The sequence below is a fragment of the Ammospiza caudacuta genome, chromosome 10 (genome assembly GCF_027887145.1).
Source record: "Ammospiza caudacuta isolate bAmmCau1 chromosome 10, bAmmCau1.pri, whole genome shotgun sequence".
NCBI classification, from domain to species: Eukaryota; Metazoa; Chordata; class Aves; order Passeriformes; family Passerellidae; genus Ammospiza; species Ammospiza caudacuta.
This window is the reverse complement of record NC_080602.1, coordinates 27,573,520-27,596,004: the sequence shown is the minus strand read 5'-3', so window position 1 is coordinate 27,596,004 and position 22,485 is coordinate 27,573,520. Positions and strand designations below refer to the sequence as shown.

The 22,485-nt window shown below is 54.9% G+C and overlaps 2 protein-coding genes and 1 non-coding gene across 3 annotated transcripts in view; 2 read left to right on the top strand and 1 right to left on the bottom strand.

The window, feature by feature from the left end:
• The window catches only part of ADAMTS7 (ADAM metallopeptidase with thrombospondin type 1 motif 7), a 32,659-nt gene extending 30,413 nt beyond the window's left edge, over positions 1-2,246 (bottom strand). The window contains exons 1-4 of the mRNA XM_058811103.1: positions 2,002-2,246; positions 1,669-1,742; positions 1,286-1,626; positions 181-352 (exon numbers count right to left, since the gene is read on the bottom strand). Coding sequence (XP_058667086.1) covers positions 181-352; positions 1,286-1,626; positions 1,669-1,742; positions 2,002-2,246 — 832 coding nt within the window. The remainder of the gene's footprint in view (positions 1-180; positions 353-1,285; positions 1,627-1,668; positions 1,743-2,001) is intronic.
• Positions 2,247-4,006: 1,760 nt separating this feature from the next.
• On the top strand, positions 4,007-4,079 carry TRNAK-CUU (transfer RNA lysine (anticodon CUU)). The gene has a single exon. It is a non-coding gene; the product is annotated as a tRNA-Lys (tRNA).
• Positions 4,080-4,234: 155 nt separating this feature from the next.
• MORF4L1 (mortality factor 4 like 1) lies at positions 4,235-18,947 on the top strand. Its single transcript, XM_058811436.1, has 13 exons — positions 4,235-4,385; positions 6,126-6,172; positions 8,092-8,159; positions 10,249-10,335; positions 10,488-10,568; positions 12,257-12,319; positions 14,355-14,380; positions 14,943-15,031; positions 15,137-15,238; positions 15,484-15,572; positions 16,653-16,825; positions 17,128-17,212; positions 18,282-18,947. The coding sequence occupies exons 1-13, from the start codon at positions 4,346-4,348 to the stop codon at positions 18,364-18,366; spliced, it is 1,035 nt and encodes a 344-aa protein (XP_058667419.1). The 5' UTR covers positions 4,235-4,345; the 3' UTR covers positions 18,367-18,947.
• Positions 18,948-22,485: the final 3,538 nt, after the last annotated feature.

The following is a 22,485-nucleotide window of genomic DNA, read 5'->3' as shown; positions in this document are numbered from 1 at the left end:
AGTGGGAACTCCCAGGGCAGCCACCGAGTTCCACTCCCAAAGTCCAACATCCCAGGTCACGACCAAAGTTTTGGTGTAAATGAAAGCAAAAGCTCTGTCTGCACATTCCCCCTGGGGCAGCAGACGAGCCCACAGGCCTGGGGTGCAGCCCCACCGGTGACACGGAGGAAGGGACAGTACCTGGCACGCCGCAGGGCTCCCGCGGGGCCGGGGGGCTCCTGCCCTGCTCGGCCCTGGCCTCGGGCACCTGGCGCTTGTAGATCCTGTGGGGCTGGGCTGCTCCCTCCTCCCGGGGGCTGCCGGACACCGGCTCGATGAAATAGTCCTCGTCCATGAGCTGAAACACTCCTTTCTGCCAGGGAGACACAAAGTGCCGCCGTGAGGCCACCGCCTGCAGCCCAGGTGCAACCTGGCACTGGGAGTGATCACGGAATCAAGGGACCTCGGAATGGCTGGGGAATCAAGGAATCAACGGAATCAAGTGGAATGGTTGGGGAATCAAGGAATCAACGGAATTAGGGGACCTTGGAATGGTTGGGGTGGGAAGGGACCTCAAATCCCACCCAGTGCCACCCCTGCCATGGCAGGGACACCTCCCACTGTCCCAGGCTGCTCCAGCCCCAATGTCCAGCCTGGCCTTGGGCACTGCCAGGGATCCAGGGCAGCCACAGCTGCTCTGGGAATTCCATCCCAGCCCCAGCCCACCTTCCCAGGGAAGGATTGTCCCCAGTGTCCCATTCACTCCTGCCCTCTGGCAGTGGGAAGCCGTGGAGGATCCAAGGGAGTTGTGCCCCCTCCAAAGAGAGGGACATGAGCGTGAGCACTGCCCCACCAGGTACATGGGACATTTCTGCAAACACACAGGAAGCTCTAAACCCTTTCCCCCAAACTCCTCCAGGTCACTGGAGGAAATACGGGAAATACAAACAGTGGAGAATTGAGGAAACAGCTTCACGGCCCAGGAGCTGTGCTATCACACCTGCAGCTCCCAGCCCCTCGTTCCCAGGTCTGCTCCTCACAATCCCACTCATGCAGCACAAGGCAGGGAATTGCTCTTTTTGGGAATTTGGACACAAACAAGTAAACCCAGCCCCGGAGAGCTCCCAAACCACTGCAGTCCACGGGAAATTCATAGTCAGCCCATCCATGGTGTACCAGACCTGCACGATGAGATGCTGACTCTGCTGCTGGGAGTTTTGGAGTCTCTTGGCAGAAACAAGGGTTCCACCGAGCTCCTGCCATTCCCTTAGGGCCCAGGGCTGCTGTGGAGCGGGGCTGTACTCACCAGGCCGTCGCAGGTGCTGAGGGCAGCCAGCCCCGCCTGCCGCGGGCCCCGCACCTCCCCGATCATGTGGCACGGGTTGTAGGAGCGCGGCTGGATCTTGGCGCCCGCGATGCCCCCGAAACGCCGCTCGCTGACAAAGCCCGGGGCCAGCAGGTGCCTGTTGAGGCTCAGGTTGAATTTCAGGGCTTGCCCCCTGTACTGCAGCTCGTAGAAGGCGGGGAGCTGGCTCCTGGAGGCAGGAGATCTCCGGTGGAGGGCCCGGTGCGACAAGTCGTAGGACAGGAAGGCTCCGCTCTCGTCGACCTTGATGGGATGGACGATGTCGCTGCCGGAGCGCGGCTCTGGGGAGAGGGGGTGCAGCGCTTACCTGCAGGGTCCTTCACCTTTCCTCTCACACCCTTTCCCCGCCGGATTCCCCTGCGGCGGCAGCTGGACGGACAGCAGCGCGATGTGCCCGCTGGGACGGAGCGGGGACAGCAAGGACAGCAGGACAGCAGGGACAGCAGGGACTGCCCTGCCGCCCCCGGGGCCAGCGCTGGGGTCCGCCGGGGACAGCGTTAGGGTCGGGCTTGGGGGCCGGCCGGGCGAGGGGAGTCAGGCAGCTCCGGAGCCCTGCCCCGGCTGGCCCCGCGTAACTCCCGCCGTTCAACTCCGGCTGCCAGTAAAATAACCACGGAACAAACAACGGAAAAACTCCCGAAAAATGCAATCCCCGCTTTGAGGCGGCGTTGGGACACGCCGTCTCTGGGGGCAAAGCACCCGCGGGCACGGAGCGCTCCGGAGCCTCCCCGGGCGGGGCTCGGTGGCCGCGGGGAGCCGGGCGGGGACCGGGGCTGGCCGCGGGCTCCGAGCGTGCCCGGCCCGCGGGCACGGGGCGCGGCAGCGGCGGGGGCACCGGGCTGTCCGGATCGCGAGCATCCCGGGACAATCCCGCGGACACCCAGCACTCATTCCCGTTCATCCCGCGGACACCCCGCGCTCATCCCGCTCATTCCCGCGGACGCCCAGGGCCAATCCCGCTCATCCCCGTGGACAATCAGGCGGACACCCAGCGCTTATCCCCGCGCACAATCCCGGCGTTCATTCCCGCTCATCCCGCGGACACCCGGAGCTCATTCCTGCTAATCCCGCTGACACTCGGCGTTCATTCCCGCTCATCCCGCGGACGCCCGGCACTAATTCCGCTCATCCCCACGGACAATCCCGCGGACACCCCGCGCTCAAACCGCTCATCCCGCGGGAGCCCCTCGCTCATCCCGCGGTCCCCCCCGCTCCCCACGGACGTCGCGCCCCCATCCCCGCGGTCCCCGCCCTGCCGTCCCCTCGGACCTGTCCCCGCGGTGCCCCCGCCCGCGGCCAGCGCCAGCGCGGCGGCCACGGGGACGAGGGGCAGGAGCGGGCGCAGCGCGGCCGGGGCCGCCATGGCTGCGGCGGGCTGGGGGCTCCGCGGGGCGGGGCGGCTCCGCGGGGGCGGGGCTATGCACAACAGGGGGCGGGGCTATGCACAACGGGAGGCGGGACAACACACAACAGATGGGCGTGGTTGTGAGCATTAGGGGAGTAGTTATGCACATCAGAGAGGCGTGGTTATGCACATCAGAGAGGCGTGGTTATGCACATCGGAAGGGCGGGGTTATGCGGTGTGGGGGCGGGGTTATGTACATCAGGGGGCGGGGTTATACTGACGCCTTAAGTTTTGGCTTTCACATTCTGTACCGCGTTAGTTTATAACTCAGAACTTCATAGTAAGTGTTAGCAATTCTCCTCATAGCTCAGTCATATAAAACAATCCTTTTCCAGCCCCAGAACAAAGGACACCACTGCAGCTTCAGGCCCAAGAAGTGTAAAATAACACTGAATTGAGGAGAGCAAACTGGGAGGGTGGGACTGCATAACCTGGAGCTGCAATTGGACAATTAACTCCAATATGGAAATGGACTAAAATTTATGAGAGTGTGAAAACTTGTGACCTGGAGTACAACTTGGGTGTAGCCACAGCCAGGCTCTTTTACTGCCCAAGGTGTGCCCCGTGAAGGCCTTTTAATAAATCCCTGCTTTATTCTTTAACTCTGCCCAGCTGTGCTCCAGACAGCCTCTCAAGGCATCAATGCATGCCAGATGGCGGGGTTATAAATATTAAAAGCGGGATTATGTACATGGGGGCGGAGTTATGCACATTAAGGGGCGGGGCTTATGTTACGCGTTGCCGGCGTGGCCCATGGCGCCCTCTGGCGCTCCCTTGCCGCATTCGTTCGTCTGCCCCGTCGTGAGGATCGCGATTAAAAAATCACAAAAATTCAGTGAATTTTCGATCACAAATGAAAAACGGTGCTTGGCTGATGCCGCCACGTCCCTCCTTTCCTCGGCCGAGGCTGCCCGTCGCAGTCTCCTTTTATTTTCTCTCAGATTGAAGCGCACCGAGAGCAAACGCCCGGGATTACTGGGCTCTATGAAGTACCCCCTCGGATACTGCTCGCCGCTCAAGCAGTCCACAGCTTTCCCGTGACGGCCGCATGTCCGGTCTCTCCGTACCTGCCGGGATGAAGGGATAATGTTTAATTAGGGGATAATTAACAGACGTTTGCGATGCTGTTTAGTTAGACGATAATGTTAAATATGCAGCTCAGCCGGGGCGCGCGCCCTCTGGCGGCCGGAGCGGGGAATGCCCGGGGCCGGCAGGGCCGCTGCCGACACCTGTGGCGGCCAGCAGGCGCGCGTGCCGCCCGGCTAGCTCAGTCGGTAGAGCATGGGACTCTTAATCCCAGGGTCGTGGGTTCGAGCCCCACGTTGGGCGCATTAGCTTTTTCCGGTTTTTTCTCGGATTTCATTATTTTTTTTCCGCCCAGTGTGACTCCTCACGGCGCACGCACCCAGCACTCAGCAGCCAAGCCGCCCCCGCCCGCCGAGCGGGGCGGAGCGGGCGCGGAGCCCGCGGACTCCATGTCCCGGCATGCCCGAGCCGCGGCTGCGCGGCGGGGCCGGGCCGGGCAGCGGCGGGGCCGGGCCGGGCAGCGGCGGGGCCCCGCGGGGAGCGGCCGGAGGAGGGACCGGCCCTTATAAATGGCGCCCAAGCAGGACCCCAAGCCCAAGTTCCAGGAGGGTGAGTGCGGGCCGGGCTCGGGGCCGCGGCGCGGGCGGGCCGGGGGTGCCGCGGATCGCGGGCCGCGCCCGGCGCGGGGGGCTCGGCTCCGGCCCCGGGGCTCGGGATCCGCTCCCCGCGCTCCCGGCTCAGCCCCCGGTAGGTGGGAAAGATGGGTTCCCGCAGGCTTTGTCTGCTCCCGGCCCTTCTCTTTCCTCCCAGGAACACGCGGGCCCTTCCCACCCCGTTATTCTAAATATGCTTCGTTTTCCTGCGCGGATGTTCCTTGGCATTGAAACTGCTGAAATCCCTCTGGTTTGTCGGGGGTTTGTTGTAATGCCTTTGAAAAATGATTATTTATTGTCCCCCGGAAGGGAGCCCCGCGCAGGAGGATTCATGGAGGCAGCGCTGGATTCCAGCACAGCTGGAATCCACATCTGCCGCAGAGCACCGGGCTTTGGGTGAATGAGGATGATCGGGCTTATTAGGAGGCTTATTCTGTGTTTATTTTGATTTTTCTGTAATGGTTGCGGTCGAGAGCAATGCAGGTAGGATAAATAACAATAGCAATGCAGTGTAAGATGGATGCCCCGTCCCTGGAATGTCCCAGGCCGGGTTGGATGGGCTTGGAGCACCTGGGACAGTGGAAGGTGCCCCTGCCCTGGCAGGGGTGGGATGGGATGGGCTTTGGTGTAAGGAACAGGGTGTGCATCCAGGGAACAGCCCTTGTGTGAGGGAGCAGGAGCCTGCCGGGTTATCATGGAGACAAAGAGCCCTTTCTGCAAATCATCCGTGTGCTTTTTAAAAATGAATGTTCCTCAGTAACTGTGGGCATCTCTCCTAGAAAACACTGCACAGCCCTGAGGCAGGGGCGTGTCTGCCACCAGCACTGTGACAATGAGGGTGGAAATGTCACCTCTGATTGTCAGCCCCGTCTGTAGGGACATTTTAAATAAATAAAAGTACTGCCTGTGTGATGTATCAGTGTGGGCACTTCCGGGAGAGCCCTTCTGAGCCTTTCTCTTTGTTGAGACACAGAAGCATATCACAGCTCTGCAGCTTATTTCCCAAAACCGAGAGGCACTGCAGCTTCCAGCAGGGGATGTGTGCCCTCAGATATCCTGTTTTATGTACCCTGCAAATCCCACAGTGGAACCACGCAATGAGGCTTGGCCAGGAGCAGATAAAGCCAGGCTGAAGGACAATCTCATCCTGCCCCAAACCCCAGAGTGAGGGGTTGCTGCTGCCCTGTCCCACAGGCTGGGTGGGGAAGCAGCATGGGGGTCTCCCTTCCTGATTCCCCAAGCTGGGAATGCCACATGCTGCCCTTCCTGCAGGGAAGGGACACAGGTGACGGTGGCTTTGAGGTGCCAGGGGCTTCAGGCGCAGAGGTGCGATGTTAGAGGAACGCCCTGGATCAGTAACGCCCCAGAGGGGCAGCTCTGCCTGCCTGTGGCTGAGCCCAGCCTGCTGTGGGGGCTGCAGCCTGACCTGAGCCTGGGCAGCAGATCTGGGCATGCCAGGGAGGGGCAGGGATGTGGGGTTTGCTGCCAAAGGCACCAGCACTGTGACTGTGCCAGTGTGCAGCTGCTCCTGGCATCCTCAGGGATCTCTGCTCCGGGCTCCAAACAATCTCAGCTCTGGTCCCTTTGGTGGGACAGAGAAATCGCTCCTGCGGTCAGTTCCTGCCTCAGAGCCCTCCCTGGCTGCCCTGTGCTGTTCCTGGTGGCCCTCTGAGCTGTCTCTGTGCTTCCCTTGCAGGTGAGCGAGTGCTTTGTTTCCATGGACCTCTCCTTTATGAAGCCAAGGTGGGTGTGTGTGGCTGCTGCTGCTGCCCAGGAAAACAAGGACGTGTTTCTGTCTGCTGTGCCTCTAGGTGGGACCAAGGGCTGCAACTAAAATTAACAAAAACCTGTCTGAAATCAGTGTCAGGCCCTGGGGCTCCGTTCCAGAACAATTTCAGGAAGCCCAGTGGCACGGTGCAGCTATTCTGGGAAGCTCCCAGAGGCTCTTAGAACATCCCAGAACACTGCAAATACCCCAGAACACTTTGGGCCTGCAGGATTTGGTGCCTGAGCTGCTCAGGGGGAGAGGGCTGAGTGCAGTCCATGATCTTCCTCAGTGCCCAGGAGGGGCTGCACTGCAGTGACAAAGGAAGTGGCAGCCCCAGTTCTGCTTTCCAGTTCTGGCATTTTAACCACAGGAGCCTGCACTGCAGATTTGTGCCCCTGCTGCCTCAGTGTCTGAGTGCTCCCACTCCCTCTGGAAGGGAAGGAAAGGGCTCTTGGAGCTGTGTGGGTTGGAAGGTGTGCAGAAATTCCTGGGCTGCCTCAGACAGGGATTTCAGTCCTTCAGGATTTGGTGTCAGTGCGTGAAACACTCAGTTTCTCTCTTCAGGACAAAGAGTTGTAATGCTAAAATCCCACCCAGAGCACTGAGAGGGTTTGGGCTGCTCCAAACCATTCCCACCTCAGGGCTCCTGATCTGCTCCTTGCTGCCTCTGGAACAGGAGGGTGAGGTTGTGGGAACATGGGACAATTCCCACCCTTTGTTGGGAGCTGTTGTGCCAGTGCTGCAGACAGGAGGGTGATGGAGGCTCCTGGTTTTGAGGAAATGACCATGTGCCACTCAGCCTGAGCTGGAGAGCAGCTGTGCTTGCCCTCCTTTCCCAGAGTGGAATGGGTGCTGCAGGGCAGGCTGTGCCAGCTTGCTGCTGAGGGGATGTCCCAGCTCACAAGTGGCTTTTGGCTGCCTCTTTGTACTGAGTGCATCCTTCTGAGTTCCTGCACTGGCACAGTGAGCTTGAAGTTTCATTTTAAAAAGGTTTGGCTTGTTTATTTTAAGGGTTTAATTTTAAAAGCTGCTTTGTCAGTATTAATGAATAACAACCTTGGCTTTCTTCCTGCTCCTTTGATCTGTTTTTCTCCCGTGGCTCTCAGTCGAGCAGTTGTTTTGTTCCTGACCACATCCTTGGTGTGCCACAGCAAGGTGGTCAGAGCAGCTCTTTGTGAGGGCTCGTGGCAAACAGGAGCTGTTTGTGCATCTCTGCCATGCAGAGTTAAAGCAGATTCACTTCAGGCCCTTCTAACCCCCAGCAGGGAAAATATTTTGCTGCAGAACTGTATTTGAGTCATCTTTTGCTTGGTGCTCAGCTCTTTATTCTCCAGGACAAGCAGGGGCAGGCACAGGCTGTGTGTGGCTGGATTAGCTCCAGGCTGTCAGAACAAGCACTTAGTCCTGGCTGGTTTTAAGTTGCATGTGTGGCATTTTGCAGCCGTTTCCTGAAACGGGAGGTTCCTCTCTGGCAATATTTTGTAGCTGAAGTGGGTACAGCACAGTGTGGTGTTGGGAAAATGTTGTATAGCCAAAGGTTCTGCCCTCTCAAACACTTGGAGGTGGCTCTGTGCGCCAGACAAATACCAATTATAATTTTGGGAGCAGTTTTTACTTCAGTGCAGGAAAAGCCCCTTTTACAGAGACTCAGATCTGGAGCCCTGCAGGTTTTACAGCAGCCTCATTCTGCCACTGCTCAGGGGGCAGTGGCAGCTGAATCTCAGCACCTCCAGAACAGGACTTGAACTTCATGGAGGAAGTGTTGAGTTGGTGGATTTGATTTGTGCAGCCAAGAAGTTCAGGGGCAGGGAAAACTCTGCAAGCTAAAGCAGCAAAATTTCCTGAGCTGTCCTTGTTTTCCCTGGGACTGACTGACCTTTCTTCTCTGTTCCAGTGTGTAAAGGTTGCCATAAAGGACAAGCAAGTGAAATACTTTATCCACTACAGTGGTTGGAATAAAAAGTAAGTACTGCATGGAATAAAAGCAGGATTTCTTTTCTTTCCAGGAAGATGCTTTGTCTGAGTGTGGGCTGGGTGCAGCAGCCCTGCCTTGTCCCTGCAGGTCCCAGATCCTCTGGGACTGACCAGAGTGATTTAATACCTGAGCTGCTGATTTAATACCTGATTTATGGAACACAGAGAACGTTGCCAAACTGGCCATTTCCTGCAGAGCTGTCAGAGGCTGCTGGGAATGCTCTGGGACATTCTGGTTGTTCAGGGTGGGAAACACTGGAGTTCCTCCCTGGCTATGAAAACTTCCTGGTTATGCCTTGGGAGGAAGGGCAGCTCCTGCTGAGGTGGGGCAGAACCACTCCGATCCCCTGCCTCTTACCCCAGTGTTCAGGGCATTTTGGAGCACAGCTTGCTGAGGGCTGGCTTAGCAGCAGGTGCAGCCTGTGTTGCAGCTCCAGCCTCTCAGATTAAAGTAAACCTACAGATGCTTTTTCTTCCTGCAAAACTGGCAGGGTTCCAGGTGGGAGATGGCTGAGGGCTACAGGCACCTCTGTGGGATAAATGGCTGAGCCCATTAGAGATGAAAGCTTCCATGAGGTTTTTGTATTGATGTACTTTTCTCCCTTTTTTTGAGTTGTTTTCTGCCCCTCAGGTTGAATTTAGGAAACGGAGGTTTTTTTCTAGGTGATTAAAAACCTCAGCTCTTCAGACCCAGAAGTCTCAGAGGGCAGTTTCCTGTTTGGTTTGGTCTGATTTCAGTGCTGAGGACTCTTAGTCACAGCAGCCTTGATCTCTGTGATGTGCCTAAAAGCTGAAGCTCGTGTTTTAGATGTGACTTTTAATTGCATCTGCTCTCCCTGCTGCCAGAGGGCCAGGGGATGGCCCAGTGTAAACACAGCACTTACAGGGGCACAATCACTGTGTGCTGGCTCCTCTTAATGAGGCAGCATCAGTGTGGTCCTTCCTTCCCTTGTTTGTGCCATGGAGGGGCAGAGCTGCTGTCCTGATCCCGCTTTTCTTGCTGGTGCTGTTTGAGTTTTCATTTTTGCCTTCAAGCTCCAATTAAGGACATTAAAAGCGGCATTGCTGCGAGAGCCAGGGCAGCACAGCCTTCATCTGCAGCTGTCAGGGCTGGCTTGGAATTCTTTTGCCAGTGTCCAGAGTCGGGATAGCACAGAGCTCTGTCACTGTGGGGCACAGAGGTGTCACCTGGGCACGCAGCACATCTGGAAGGTCCCTTGCAGCTGGACAGGCAGGAGTGGGAAAAGTGCTCACACAGCTGAGCACTGCCTGAGCCCCAGAGGCGTTGGGCACAGCCGGAGCTGTCTCTGCAGTCTGCAGCTGCTGCCCTTGCCTCCTCTCCACCCTCGGAGGCCCTGGTGCTCCTGCAGCAATATTGGTTTGGCCACGTGCTGCTCCAAGAGTGGCAGCTGCTGAAAACTGGCACAGAACTCTTCATAAAGAGCTTTAACTGATGTGCTTTGGAATACCTCGGCCACTTTTAATGCGTTTTGTTTGGGAGAAGTTGTCAGATTGCTCAGCTGAGGCACTCTGTGTTGAAGTGGAATTCCTGCTGTAATGGCAATTTCCCCAACACCTGTTCTCTTAAATCGTTCAGATTCTGCAAATATTCATGCCATCTTGGTTCCCTTCACAGACAGAAATCAGAGCTCTTCTCCTTACAGAAAGATCCTATCCTGAATTTGTTAACCTATACAATGTTGGAATAGATAAAGGAAACTTTCTCAGTAATATACTGTGGCTACAGATATCCCATAATTTTGTAAGCATAGAGTAACTTTTTTTCCCCTGTGATGCTTCTTTTGAATGAGATTGTTCTCTCCCTCCTAAGCTGCCCATCCCTCAAGTTTGGGAAGCTGGAAATGCCAGAGGGTTACACTTCCCTGGACAGATCATTCCAGCTCCAGTCAGTGGGGAACGTTTGGTGACTTTGGCCTTGAGCTGTGCCAGTCCATGACTTGACACAAAGCAGAGTTTAGTCCCAAATTCTGTGAAGCTTTTAATTGACTGTTGTGTGTAGAAAGCAATCATGGGGGGGCTTTGAGTGATGATTTATTTCTCTCTGGGTTTTTTCCAGCTGGGATGAATGGGTTCCAGAAAGCAGAGTGCTCAAATACGTGGATACCAACCTGCAGAAACAAAAAGAACTCCAGAAGGCCAACCAGTGAGTAGTGGGGAAGGAGGGATTGTCAGGGAATGCTTGTTCAACAGAGCTTCCATCCACAGTTATCAGGGGAAGCTACTGACTTTCAAACCAAAACCAAAGAAGCTTCTTTTTCCACCAGAATCTTATTTCTGAATACGCTCTGTTTAAAGGGAACAATATGCAGAGGGGAAGATGAGAGGAGCTGCTCCAGGCAAGAAGACTTCTGGTCTGCAGCAGAAGAATGTTGAAGTGTAAGATTCTTTTTATTTAAAAATAAAAAACCCACCCCCAGCCCTGCCCAAAACACCTCCCAGACTTTGGCTCATCAGTTTTACTTTAATGGCTCTGCAGCTCAACTCCATCTCCTGTGGCACAGCCTGTGCAAAAGCACTTTAATGGCACCAAAAAGGCCTTTGTTAAAGTATTTAATTTAAAATGCCTTTTAGGTGGTGCACAGTTAATGTTGAATTGAGGTGCTGAGCAGACACACTCTGCATTTTTTGCAGTCTATTGTTGGTGGCCTGACACTCAAAAAGTGGTGATTCCTCATAAGTCCTGTGTATCTCAGTAAAATCAGTTTCTCTATAGAATTTCCTAGCTCTTCCAAGCACTTTGGAATAAAATCCTCACAATGCCTTGCCTTCTGCCATTGTGCAGCTGTCAAAACTGCATTTAAAGAGCCTTTCTTTGGCTGGTTTTGACAAAACTAAACCAATAAATACACAATTAAAAATGGGCCTGCATCCTAAGATACCAGAAGCAAGCTCAGGCATCTACTAGGAAAACTCAATTTGAGCTGTGATTGTCAGATTTCCTTCACTCCCTCCTTTTGGTGATTCAGGAGAGATTTTATGGTAGATTTGTAGACAATCAGTCCAGCTCTGCTCATTTGTCATCTTCAGTTTGGGCAGGGTTTCATTTAATGATGAACATGGCCCTTGCTAATGGGCTGTTTTGAATCCCTAACTTCATTTGTGATCCCGGCTGTCACAAGGAAGCTGCTGAAATGCCACCAGTTCTTCAGAAGTGGATTTGGCAGCAGCCTCAGGCTGCAGGGCTCACTCAGGGGCAGGTTTGGCGTGGAATGAGAGTCGTGGCTTTGAGGAGTGCAGCACAGGTGGGGACAGGGAGTTGGGGTTGGCTTGGGATCCTGGGGCAGTTTCACTTTGGGACTGGCCAAAACCTGGCCAGGGCTGGCTGTAGCTGGCTCCTGGTCTTGGGGAAGGGGGAATCAGTGGATCTGCTGGATTCCCCTGGATCCCCTGGCTGGGTGCTCCCCTGTGCCCAGGTGCTGAGCTCCAGCTGAGTGCTGCCAGCTCAGGAGCAGCCTGCACAAGAACCACTCACTCACTGCTGTCCTCACCTGGGGTTAGACAGAACCCAGCCCAACTCTGTAGGCAGCTGATAATGATAAGTGTCATTAAAACCTAATCAAAACAGGTCTGAATGATGACCAGCACTGATTTGGCTGCTGAAGGGGCTGTTGCAGCTGGGTGTCTCCCATGTGAGTGGTGGGAGGGAGCTGATGGTGAGTTTGACTCAGCTGTGAGTGTGTGTTGATTGCACCGCAGGGTAATGCTTCCCAAAATACACTTCCAAAATCCAGCCTCGGGATTGTTCCCTCGTACATGGAGCTCATTGCAGACACACGAAGTACTGGTGGTGGGGAGGGGAGAAACTGTTCTAAAAGGGTGACACTGTCCTCCTCTGTGAGCCACCTTTTGTGGCACTCCTGGAGGATCTGAGGGAAAGGTGGTTTATATTAATACATTAGTTATATTAATATATTAATACATCTGAGATGTATTCGCCTGCTAAGCAGGCAGTGGTGGCACTGGTGTAAGCACAGCGTGTCCCAGCAGTGCTCGGTGTGGTGAGCTGCAGGAAGGCAGGAGGGCTGTGTGGGGCTGCCCACGAGCTGTGTGTGCCCTGTCCCCAGGTTTTTCCGGCGGGATGGAGCCCACACCGTGTGCTGCCTGGAGACCCCGGCCATCTCCACACGGTGAGTGAGGCCTGGGGCAGCTGCCATGCAGGGCTGCCAGCCCGGGCCACCTCCTGCTTCTTCCCTGGCTGCTGGGCAGGCCCTGGGAGCCCTCAGCTGTCTGGGGCCCAGCGTGCCTCTCTCCTGGGTTCTTTCCTGGTTTCTTTGTTGCTCTCTGGGCGGGCCCTGGGAGCCCTCAGCTCCCCTGGGTTCTCTCCTGGGTTTTGGGCAGGCCCTGGGAGCCCTCAGCTCTCCTGGGGCCCCTCTTTTCCTCTCCCCTGAGATCTGGGCAGGCCCTGGGTGCCCTTGGCTCCCTTGGGTTCTGGGCAGGCCCTGGGTTCTCTCCTGGGTTTTGGGCAGGCCCTGGGGCCCACCTTTCCTCTCCCCTGGGTTCTGGGCGGGCCCTGGGGGCCCTTGGCTGTCCTGGAATTCTCCCCTGGGTTCTGGGCAGGCCCTGGGGTCCCGTGGCTGTCCTGGATTCTCCCCTGGGTTCTCCCTGGGTTCTGGGCAGGCCCTGGGGGCCGTGGCTGTCCTGGGCTGCTTTGGCAGCCAGCAGGGCCCTGTTTGGGGCTGTTGAAAGCCCATCTGCAGCTCCTCTGCCCTGCACTTTGTGGTGGGGCTGGGTGCAGTGGGAGGACACTCCCTGTGCCCAGCTGACTCCAGGCTTTCAGCCCTGGATGCTTCTAGAGCCTGCAGCACCGAGGAGTTTTCAGGGGCCTGGGGAAGGGAGAGCTCAGAACCTGCTCCTTGTGCTGTGCCTTTGTTTGAGTCTGTTCAGGGTAACTGTTCTGCAAACTGCAGCAACTTGTTCCAAAAGCTGTGGAGCAATCTGTGATCAGATAGAAATATGTATGAAGTGCAGGTTTGGGTTTGAAATAATTGCTCATCTTCTGGTAACTGGAAACTGTAGCAGAAAAAAAATGTGTAGTTAAAGCAGGCTGCCTGTGCAACACCTTCTGACTCTGTTAAATGTAGCTCTGCTGAATCTCCGCTTCCAAAAGTTTATTCTGCATTTCATGGGCCTAAAAATCAGGAAACAGAGTTAATGGGTGCTTGAAAACTAGGAAAGGTAACCAAGTGTTCTGGAGGAAAGATATGGCACTGAGTAACAAATTAGGGAATAACATCTGGTTGTAAATTACCTAAATGGAGTTTTTAAAAACTCTGCTTCTGTTCTAATTGTTAACCTGATTTTTATCTTGTGAATTAATCCTGGGAAGGGCTCCCTGTTCGTCCCTGTTGGCTTTGGGTTTGGAAGAAAATTCTTTCTCTTCAAGGCACCAGCCCACTGTTGGTGACTTATTGTTCCCTCTGAGGGATGAGCTTTATCCTGCCCAGTTTCAGCCTCATTTCAGCTGCTTTGCCTTTAAACAAACCCTTTATTCTCCCTATCTCCAGCCCTTCCTCAGAGCTCTGCCTGTTTCCTGGCCCTGATAAACCCAGTCCAGAGCCTGAAAACAAGAGTCATTGAGGGAGTGCTCAATTTCCAAGGGATCAGTGTTGGCCTGGTAGAGTTTTATCCACCCTGTGCCCAGTTTTTGAGCAGTGGATCCAGGCTGCTCCTGGCAGGGAGCAAACTGAGAATAAATCATGGTACTCCAGCTAAAACTGGCTGAAAATGGATAGAAAATAGACAAAGTGCTCCTGCATCTTCCCTCTGCTGCAGCACTGGTAAAGCTGGAGGGTTTTTCAGTCTTTTACTGGAATTTAATTCAGTTTAGTGAGATTTTTCTGGGAATTCCCAGCACTTCCGTCTCCTTGTGCCATATTCTGTCCAAAATAAAACAGCCACAAACCTCATGTAGTCCTCCAAGAGCACTTGGGAAGGACAAAACTTCTCAAAAACAGTGAATTCTAACCTGTTCCATGAGGAATCTTGTGTACCATAGCTCTGAAGCCAAGTTGTAGCTTGTGTTTCCTCCCTGTGTCCTTAGCTAAATACTGCCCAGGCCCCTGAGGATTGCTCCCAGTGCTTGAAACATTTTCTGGCTTTCTGCTGTGGCTTCCTTAAGTATCACTCTCTTGACATGTGCACTAATTTGTGTTCTTCTTGCAGGAAAACAAAAAAGAACAAGCAGAAAAGTAAGTGTGTTTTATTTTGCATCTGAGTGGGTCTCTAGTGAAAGGTTTGTAGCTGAAATAAGAGCTGCAGCCTGCCCCAATAATTCCCTGACACCTTGTGCTGTCCCTCCTGGGGCTCTCCCTGCCCAGGAAGGGGAAGGTTCACACTTCTCTGCTTGGTACAAAATGTACTCGTTCCAGTCTGTCAGGATTTTGGGCTCTTGCAATTGCAAAGCGAAGCTGATCTGCTGAAATAATTTCCTAACTCAAACTTAGGTTTCCTTAATGAGATGGAGACATGACACAGCTGCAAAGCTGAGCTGCTGGCTCCAAAAATTCTCCCCCCAAAAATGTGACAGACTGGTGTGCTTCTAGTGCAGAGACCTCCCTCAGATAAGTGCCAGTGCAGCAGTTTAAACTGGCACAAACGGGGGACTCCCAGAACAGAAGCAATATTTAAAACAACAACAAAAAAAACCCAACAGGAGCAAAGGTGACCTGAGAAAAATCTGAGCCTTACTTTGAAATCCTTGCCCTAAATGTTGCCTGCTGTTTTCTGTGCTGCTGTGTGTGCTGTGCACAGCTCCAGGCATTGGGGAGGGGAGCAGCACCAGTGAGACTCCCCAGCCTCCCAGGAAGAAGAGGGCTCGGGTGGATCCAACTGTTGAAAGTGTGAGTATTTTCCATTCCCTCCCAGGGGTTTTGGGTGGAAAACAGAAGGGTGCTGTGCTCCCAATTAGTACCTGAGAGTAATTAGTCTGGCTTGGCTGTTCTCAGGAGGAGACGTTTATGAACAGAGTTGAAGTGAAGGTGAAGATCCCTGAAGAGCTGAAGCCATGGCTGGTGGATGACTGGGACTTGATCACCAGGCAGAAACAGGTATCTGTGAAAATCCTGCCCAGCTCTGGGGGACACCTTCCACTTTCCCAGGCTATCCATCTTGGCTGGGTTTTTTAATGCCCAATTAAACTCTTGGAGTAAGAGGAACTCTTTCCTAACCTGTATCATCTTAACCTGCTGATTTCATCCTAGACATGTCCTGGTGAGAAAGGGTTTCAGTTCAGCTTCCAGGTACAAATGTCTGCAAGAATGAGACAAACTTGTATTCTGTTTTGCATTTGTAGCTCTTCTACCTCCCTGCCAAGAAGAACGTGGACTCCATTTTAGAGGATTATGCAAACTACAAAAAATCCCGAGGAAATACTGATAACAAGTGAGTAGTGCTCCCTGCCAGCCCTAAACACCTCCTTGGCTCTTGTTGGACTTGGATTCCATGGAAAATGGGATAAGCTTGTGAAACGTGACCCAGCCCCATGTCCAATGCCCTGTTCCAAGCCCAGGGTGATAGTGGTGCTCAGAAATCCTGAGGGAGTAATTCCAAACTGCACGTCTGCTTTCTGGATATGAGTTCTGCTTCCCCACTTGCCCTAGGCCTTTTCCTGAAGGAAGCTGATGAAACTTCCCAGAGAAGCCGTGTGGGGTGAGCTCAGTGCCCCAGGGCTCCCTCACAGAGCCAGGGGCCAGGGAGGTGCGGAGGATTTGTAAATACTCAGATGGGCAAAGCCAATTATTGTTTGTAATTACCCAGCAATCAGCCCTGAGCAAAACAAGGTGTGTTTACTCTGCAGGAGGCTTTCCTGTTTGAAAGGGAGAACAGAAAGGGAAGTAATTTTCTTCCATTCAAGAGGAAGCAGGTTATTGGCTTGTCAGGGTGTTTTAACCTGCTCTGATGTAATTGTCCTGATGCCTGTTCTAAATTTGTTGGCAGGGCGGGGTGAGGGCTGTGCTCCTCTGTCACTGCCAGGTCCTGTACAGGCAGGGTGAGGTTGGAGGCCTGCAGGAATCTGGCAGGAGAGGCCTGGGAGGAAGGGAGCAGGTGCCTGAAATACCAGGGGACTGTCCCCCTGCTCAGTGTAATTAATTCAGTATTGTCCTTTGAACATGGTGTGAGCTGGGATGAGCTTTGGGTGACAGAGAAAGCTGCTGAATGTCCCCAGTGCTGCCTGTGCTTTCAGAAGGGCTGCTCCAAGTCTGGGAGCAGACTTGGTTTGCCTACATCCTGTTGCCAAACTCCTTGGTTTGCCTACATCCTGGCTCTGTTCAGAACAGCCCATTTTCCAGGGAGGTCTGGGATTGCATCCCTTCCTGTGGCTGTAGATTTTAAGGTCCCCAGACAAATTTCCTTGCAAGATGTGAAAGACCCTCCTGATTTTGGTGGTCTCCCCAAGCCAAGCCTCGCCCTGGAGCAGTCCCTGTTCCTTGGAGCAGGCCTTGCAGAGCTCTGTGTCCCCAGGGAATACGCTGTCAACGAGGTGGTGGCTGGCATCAAGGAGTATTTCAATGTCATGCTGGGCACCCAGCTGCTGTACAAGTTCGAGAGGCCCCAGTACGCCGAGATCCTGGCGGATCACCCCGACGCCCCCATGTCCCAGGTGTACGGGGCCCCACACCTCCTGAGGCTCTTTGGTGAGTGCCACCTGGGCAGGGGGGGTGGACAGCACTGGGAGGGGGTCAAGTGCTTGTTTCCCCCTCTCGAGCCTGTGACAGGCAGCTCTGAAGGGGGGGTTCATTCCCTATCCGTGTACCCAAAAGGCTCAGAGCCATTGTGGGGTTTGGGATGGAAATGAAGTTTTAAAGTCTGGTTGGTTTGGGTGAAATTGTGTATATTGGAATAGATTCCTGGGCTGCTTTCCTGTGCTGCTGTAAGGCTGTGGGCTCACACAGTGACTTGAAGCAGTGTTTGTGACAAGTGTCCTTGCTTCGGGCAGTGCGGATCGGAGCCATGCTGGCCTACACGCCCCTGGATGAGAAGAGTCTGGCTTTGCTCTTGAACTACTTGCATGACTTCTTAAAGTGAGTACTTGTGAGGTCTTCCAGCAAGAAAGAGAGAGGTCAGGGAGCTCAGGCTGCTGTGAGGCTGCCCCTTCTCAGTGAATTGTTGTGTAACTGGGGCCTGTGTGTGGGATCTTCCCCACGGCTGCAGTGAAGCCTCTCAGACTCCACTTCTCTGGTTCTGTTAATCTGCACTCCTACCCTGTCCCATCTGCTCCTTGTTGCAAAATAAATGCTTCAACATTTATTTATAGCTGCTAAAAAAAGCAGATGATAATTCCAGCAAGCTATTAAATTACACAACAGTTACTCAACAACAATTGAGCAAATGTTTAAAAAGTGATGAACTTTAGGAATGTTATTTCTGGGACAGACTGTCACCAGAGCTTTAGTGTGCTATGGTTCCCTGTAGCCGTGGGATGTTCAGGAGGGAAACATCCTATAATAATAAAGCACTTCAGTGTGAAATGAGGTGAGCTTTAAGGTCCCTTCCAACCCAAATCATTCTGTGATTCTGTGATTGGGAGCTATTGGAAGCTGAAAGAAAAGCCTCAGTAAATTCAAGACAGCTCTGAAGCAGGGCTTGACAGGAGTCAGCCTGGTGGCCAGGGAAAACCTGCCCAGATATAGCCCTGGTCCTTTGGGGCAGTCTGGGGTAAATGCAGGTGCTGGAGAGCTCTGGCTGTGAGGTAGAAATGTGAACCCAGTGAGCAGAAATCCTGAACCCATCCCATGAGAATTAATGGCACACAACCTTTACCTTTGGCCATTCCTTGTTTTGCCATCCTTCACTCAGCCCTCAAGGTCCCTGTTTGTGCAGACAGAGCTTCCTGGTGTCCTGTTCTGTTCCTCCTCCTTTGAGTAGAGCAGTACCAGATCGATTCTTGGTACAGCAGCTGCCTGAACCTCAAACAGCTTCATCCTGTTCATCCTGAGCTGCCAGCGCTCACCTGGAGCCAGAGGTGCTTGGCAGCTCGTTTGGAATGGATTTTTTGGCTGAGATTCTCAAACCCTGTTGTGTGTCTGGGCATTCACTGAACCACAGAGGATTTGGGCAAGCAGCAATGTAATGCTTTTGTTGTTTTTGTAGATATTTAGCAAAGAACTCCTCTGCGTTGTTCAGTGCCAGTGACTATGAGGTGGCCCCTCCGGAGTACCACCGGAAAGCGGTGTAACCCTCAGAGCAAGGCTTGGATCCTGCACCACTGCCCACTCCTGCATCCTGTCCTTCACCTCCCCGTCACACAGCGCCTGTAAATGTAGAGTGGTTCAAGTTGTGTGTGTGAAGTGCAGCTGCCACGTGAGTCCGGAGGATTCCTTGTTCTGCCCTGGAATCTCTTGTCCCACAGTGGAAGCTCCGGGAGCTCCGTGGTGTTTCTGGCTCGGTGTGTGCATCGCTGGGATGTAAAGGAATGTGTTCTGGTGTGTCATTGTCTGGACTCAGTGCTCGTAGGGCTGCTCTCCCCAGAGGCTCAGCCTCGCTAACCTGCTTTATTCCATAGTAATGACAGACCACGAGGGCTGTGTCACCTGTCTCGGTGCTATTGACTGTCTCACTCACCCCAGTGACTTTTTGGTGTTGAAAGTTCAATGTTTGGTTCATAAATGTCTGCTTTTCATGGGGTAGTTGAAGGACTGTGACTTTTTTTTATATTCTAATGATAGGAAAATGCATTCTCATCTCGTAGTGTTTGGAAATGTTGGTCTTCGGCAGAACTGTTTTACAGATCTGCAAATAAACTTTTTTAATTTCAAATGTGGCTTCTGGTGTTTGTGTTTGCATCGGTCTCTGCCGTGTGAGTGTCCTGGCCAGGCTGAGCAAGGGAATGAGGGGTTTGGATCTCTTGAAGGCATTGCATGACTTGGCTCTGAGTAGCTGCTCTTTGCAGGCAAAATACCAGGTTTTAATCACAGATGTTACTGCAGGAAGCCACAGTGGCCAGGGAGCTGGGACCCACGCTGTGCCACGGCTGCTCTGGGGTGGGACTGAGCCTTTCCTGCAGGAGCTGAGGGGCAGGAGGGTCCCACCCGTGTCCCCAGCGTGGGGGTGAGGATGGGCTGGGCTGCCCGGGCTCAGGGAAGGTGTGAGCACATTCCCTGGACGGGAGCCCAGCAGGGTCGTGTCCCACCCTGCCCTGGTGCCCTCCTGTGCTGAGCACAGCCCCGGTGGTGCTGGGGAGGGGATGGTCCATCGGATAAGGAGCTGTTTGAAAAAGCAGCAGGATCTGCTGTTCCATGGAAAAAGGACAATATTGAGCAATGGGGTGAGGGGAAGTTGCCATGGGAACTGAGGCAGGGCTGGGAGAAGCTGTGGCCCTTCCGAGGCGGTTCCTGCTCTGAATTCTGGTCAGGGCAGGCCGGGAGTAGGGAAAGGGGCACTGTGGGTTCCCTGCCCAGTGCCAGGCTGGGCTGGACAGTGGGGGAAGGTGGGTGCTCCTCTGCTCCTGGTGCTGCTCCAATCACTGCCTGCTCGCCTCAGCCTTGTTAATTAGCCACTTCTCAGTATTTGTCCTGGCCATTACCCGGAGCCAGGATCACGTTCCAATCTGAACAATGGATTTATCCTTTGCCAACCACCCCAAGAGTGAAAATGGCCTTTTGCTGTCGGTGCTCGTGCTCACAGAACAGGGTTTGTACCAAGGCCTGTTGGGATCTTCTGGTCATTCTGTTTTATGTGGGAAGCTCCCTGGGCTCCTGCTGGCAAACCAGGGTTCCCAGGGAGAGTTCACCTGGTGCTGTGTTGCCCCTCCGAGCTGGGAGCCTCTGCTCCCTCCAGCTATCCTGGAAAGGGTGAGCTCTTCCAGGCTGGCCTGAGGCAGGAATTGTTGGCTTTCTTGTTGCCCTTGGCCCCCAAGGAGGCTGGGTGTGGTTCCTCAGACAGGGCTGTACCCCCTGGAGAAACTGAGGAGTTTGTAGGGCAGGAAGCGAGGTCTTTGCAAGGATGGACTGCTGGAGGCCAAGCCCCGTGCCCAGGAAGGGAGGCTCTTGGAAATGGAGTCTCTGGCGCAGCACGATGTGACAGAGCCTGGGGCAGCTCAGCCGGCCGAGCTCCCTGCTGGAAAAGGTGCTTTCACACACGTGAGATGATCGGTGGGGAGCAGGGAGGAGCTGTCCCTGTTGGGGTGACCCTGGCGGGAGGGCAGGGCCATGCTGTGCTAGTACAGCTGTCCCAGCTGTGCCGTTCCTGATGTCCCAGCCGTGCTGTTCCCAGTGTTTGGCTGTGCCTGCTGCCCCACGCTGTGTCCCTCTTTCCTTCCTTTGCCCCGATGCGAGGGTGGTTTCCTGTGCTGTGGGTGCCGAGGGCTGGCTCCCTCCTCGCCTCTTTTCCTGCTGCCCTTTCGAGCCTGGCCGGCACAGCAGCGCCTGTGCCAGATGCAATCCCAGTGCTGCTCCATCCCGGGGCTGCTGCCTCGGGACAGCCTGGAGAGGAGAGGGGGAGCAGAGCGATCCCTGTGGCACTGCCCCAGCTCAGCCATGGCATCTGCACAGGTGAGTGCCCCATAACCATGTCCCAGTGTCCTCCATGTGCTGTGTCCTTGTGCCTTGGGCTGTGCTGGGAGCTGTGCCCTGCCCAGGGATCTGTGCTGGAGGGGCTTGGGGGCTCAGCCCTGACATGGCTGAGTGAAGGACCTGGGGCTGTCAGAGCTGCTGGGCCTTCTGGAGCTCTGTACAAGGGACAAGGAGCTTATTGCAGGGGATAAGGAGCTAACGGGTCCCAAAGCCCATTAAGGCTCCATGGGGCTCCCTGTTACCTGCAATAGGCACGTGCTCACTGGGCTTTCTGCACTCTAATGCCACACCAGGATTATGCCAAGGCTTTGCCCTACTCTCTCCTGTTAATTATTAACTGGAATTAATGAGATGAAGGGTGGAGAGATGCAGGGAGTGCTGCAGAGGAGGCTCCCCTGCCCCATCACCTCAAGGACCTGCTGGTACCCCCAGAGCAAAGGCAGCACCAAAGCCTTCAGCCCCATGTGGGTTCTGCTGCCTGTGTGGCCTTCCTGGGTGCCAGGGAGCTGTAATCAGCTTCTCTGAAGTAAAGCAGCTTTCTGCAGCTGCCCTGGGCCACGAGCAGGGGGTGCCAGGGGCTGCCAGGAGCCGTGTGTCCCCTTGAGGACCCTGCTGCTGGGTGGCACCATGAGGTTTCCATTCCCATGGCTTCACCAGCTGCTGGAGGGTCTGGAAGGCCTTGGCCAGGCAGCAGCCACTGGCTGCATGAGTGAGTGGAGGGTGGGAGTCCCATGGGATCCAGTCAGTCCCTGTCCTTGGCAGCAGCAGCCAGGGCAGCAGGGCCAGGGAGCAGCTCTGGCTCAGCCGCTGCTCTCACCCGTAATTGGCACTGAGGGGTTGCTCAATGCAGCAGTGAAGGCTGCTGGCTAATTAGTTTATTCTCTAAAACAGCCTCTCAGTAGCAGCTCAGTGATCTGGGAAAGGCCAGGGCTGGACGGGGGTGTCATTACCTCGTTAGGCCAGCTAATGGAGCTGGGAAACACAAACCTGTGCACGCTCTGCTGTGACACAGCAGCCGTGGGCCCGTGAGTCCCTGCTACGGTACGGGCACCCCTGAACCTGGGGAACCTTCCTGGGGGACAGTGCTGAGCAGCGGCCCTGGCCGCCAGCCCTGTGACAGCCCGAGGGAAGGGGCTTTTCCCGAGCCATGCGGTGTGAGCTGGCTCGGGATCCCCTCCCTGTACAGCTGCGGGAGCGCTATCAGCCCCTCCTGCTGCCACAATCGCTGCTTTTGTTCCTCAGCTGGGTGGGGAGTGGAAACCCGGCGTCCCTTCCCGTATAAGACAACAGGGCTTCGTTATCCAGGGCCCCAGTGCTGGAGCTGCCACCCTTCTGCATCCCTCCTGCTCTCTGTGGAGCTCTCCATGGAAACGGGATCAGCATCATCACCCGAGTCCCACAGCCACGCTGGGTTATCAGGGCTGGGGCTCCGAGCTGGCACCAGAACAGCTGTGCCCTCCCTGCACTGAGAGGATGCCCCGGTCCCTGTTCTCTCCCCGCACTGAGAGGACGCTCCGTGCTTAGGGACAAGTTGGCCCTTCCCTTCCCAGGACCTTGCCAGTGCCCGCTGACATCCGAGGGACAGCGGGACAGGACAGAGCGCTGCACGGCAGCCACTGGGCTGTGCCGACGTTCCCTGCTCCTCCCTGGCTCGCTCGGCGCACGGGTGATGCCGGGAGCGAGGAATGCAGGGCTGGCCGAGCTCCTCCTGCCCTGGCAGCCCAGCCCAGGGCAGGGCAGGTATCGCCACCACACCCAGACCTGTGCGGGGAGCCCTGACCCCG

What these genes read in the sequence shown, in the direction of transcription:
- MORF4L1 (XM_058811436.1), top strand. Translation starts at nt 4,346, where the DNA reads ATGGCGCCCAAGCAGGACCCCAAGCCCAAGTTCCAGGAGG. An exon ending in TACAGTGGTTGGAATAAAAA is followed by an intron (nt 8,160 to 10,248) that starts GTAAGTACTGCA and finishes GGTTTTTTCCAG; the next exon opens with CTGGGATGAATGGGTTCCAG. An exon ending in ACCCCGGCCATCTCCACACG is followed by an intron (nt 12,320 to 14,354) that starts GTGAGTGAGGCC and finishes TTCTTCTTGCAG; the next exon opens with GAAAACAAAAAAGAACAAGC.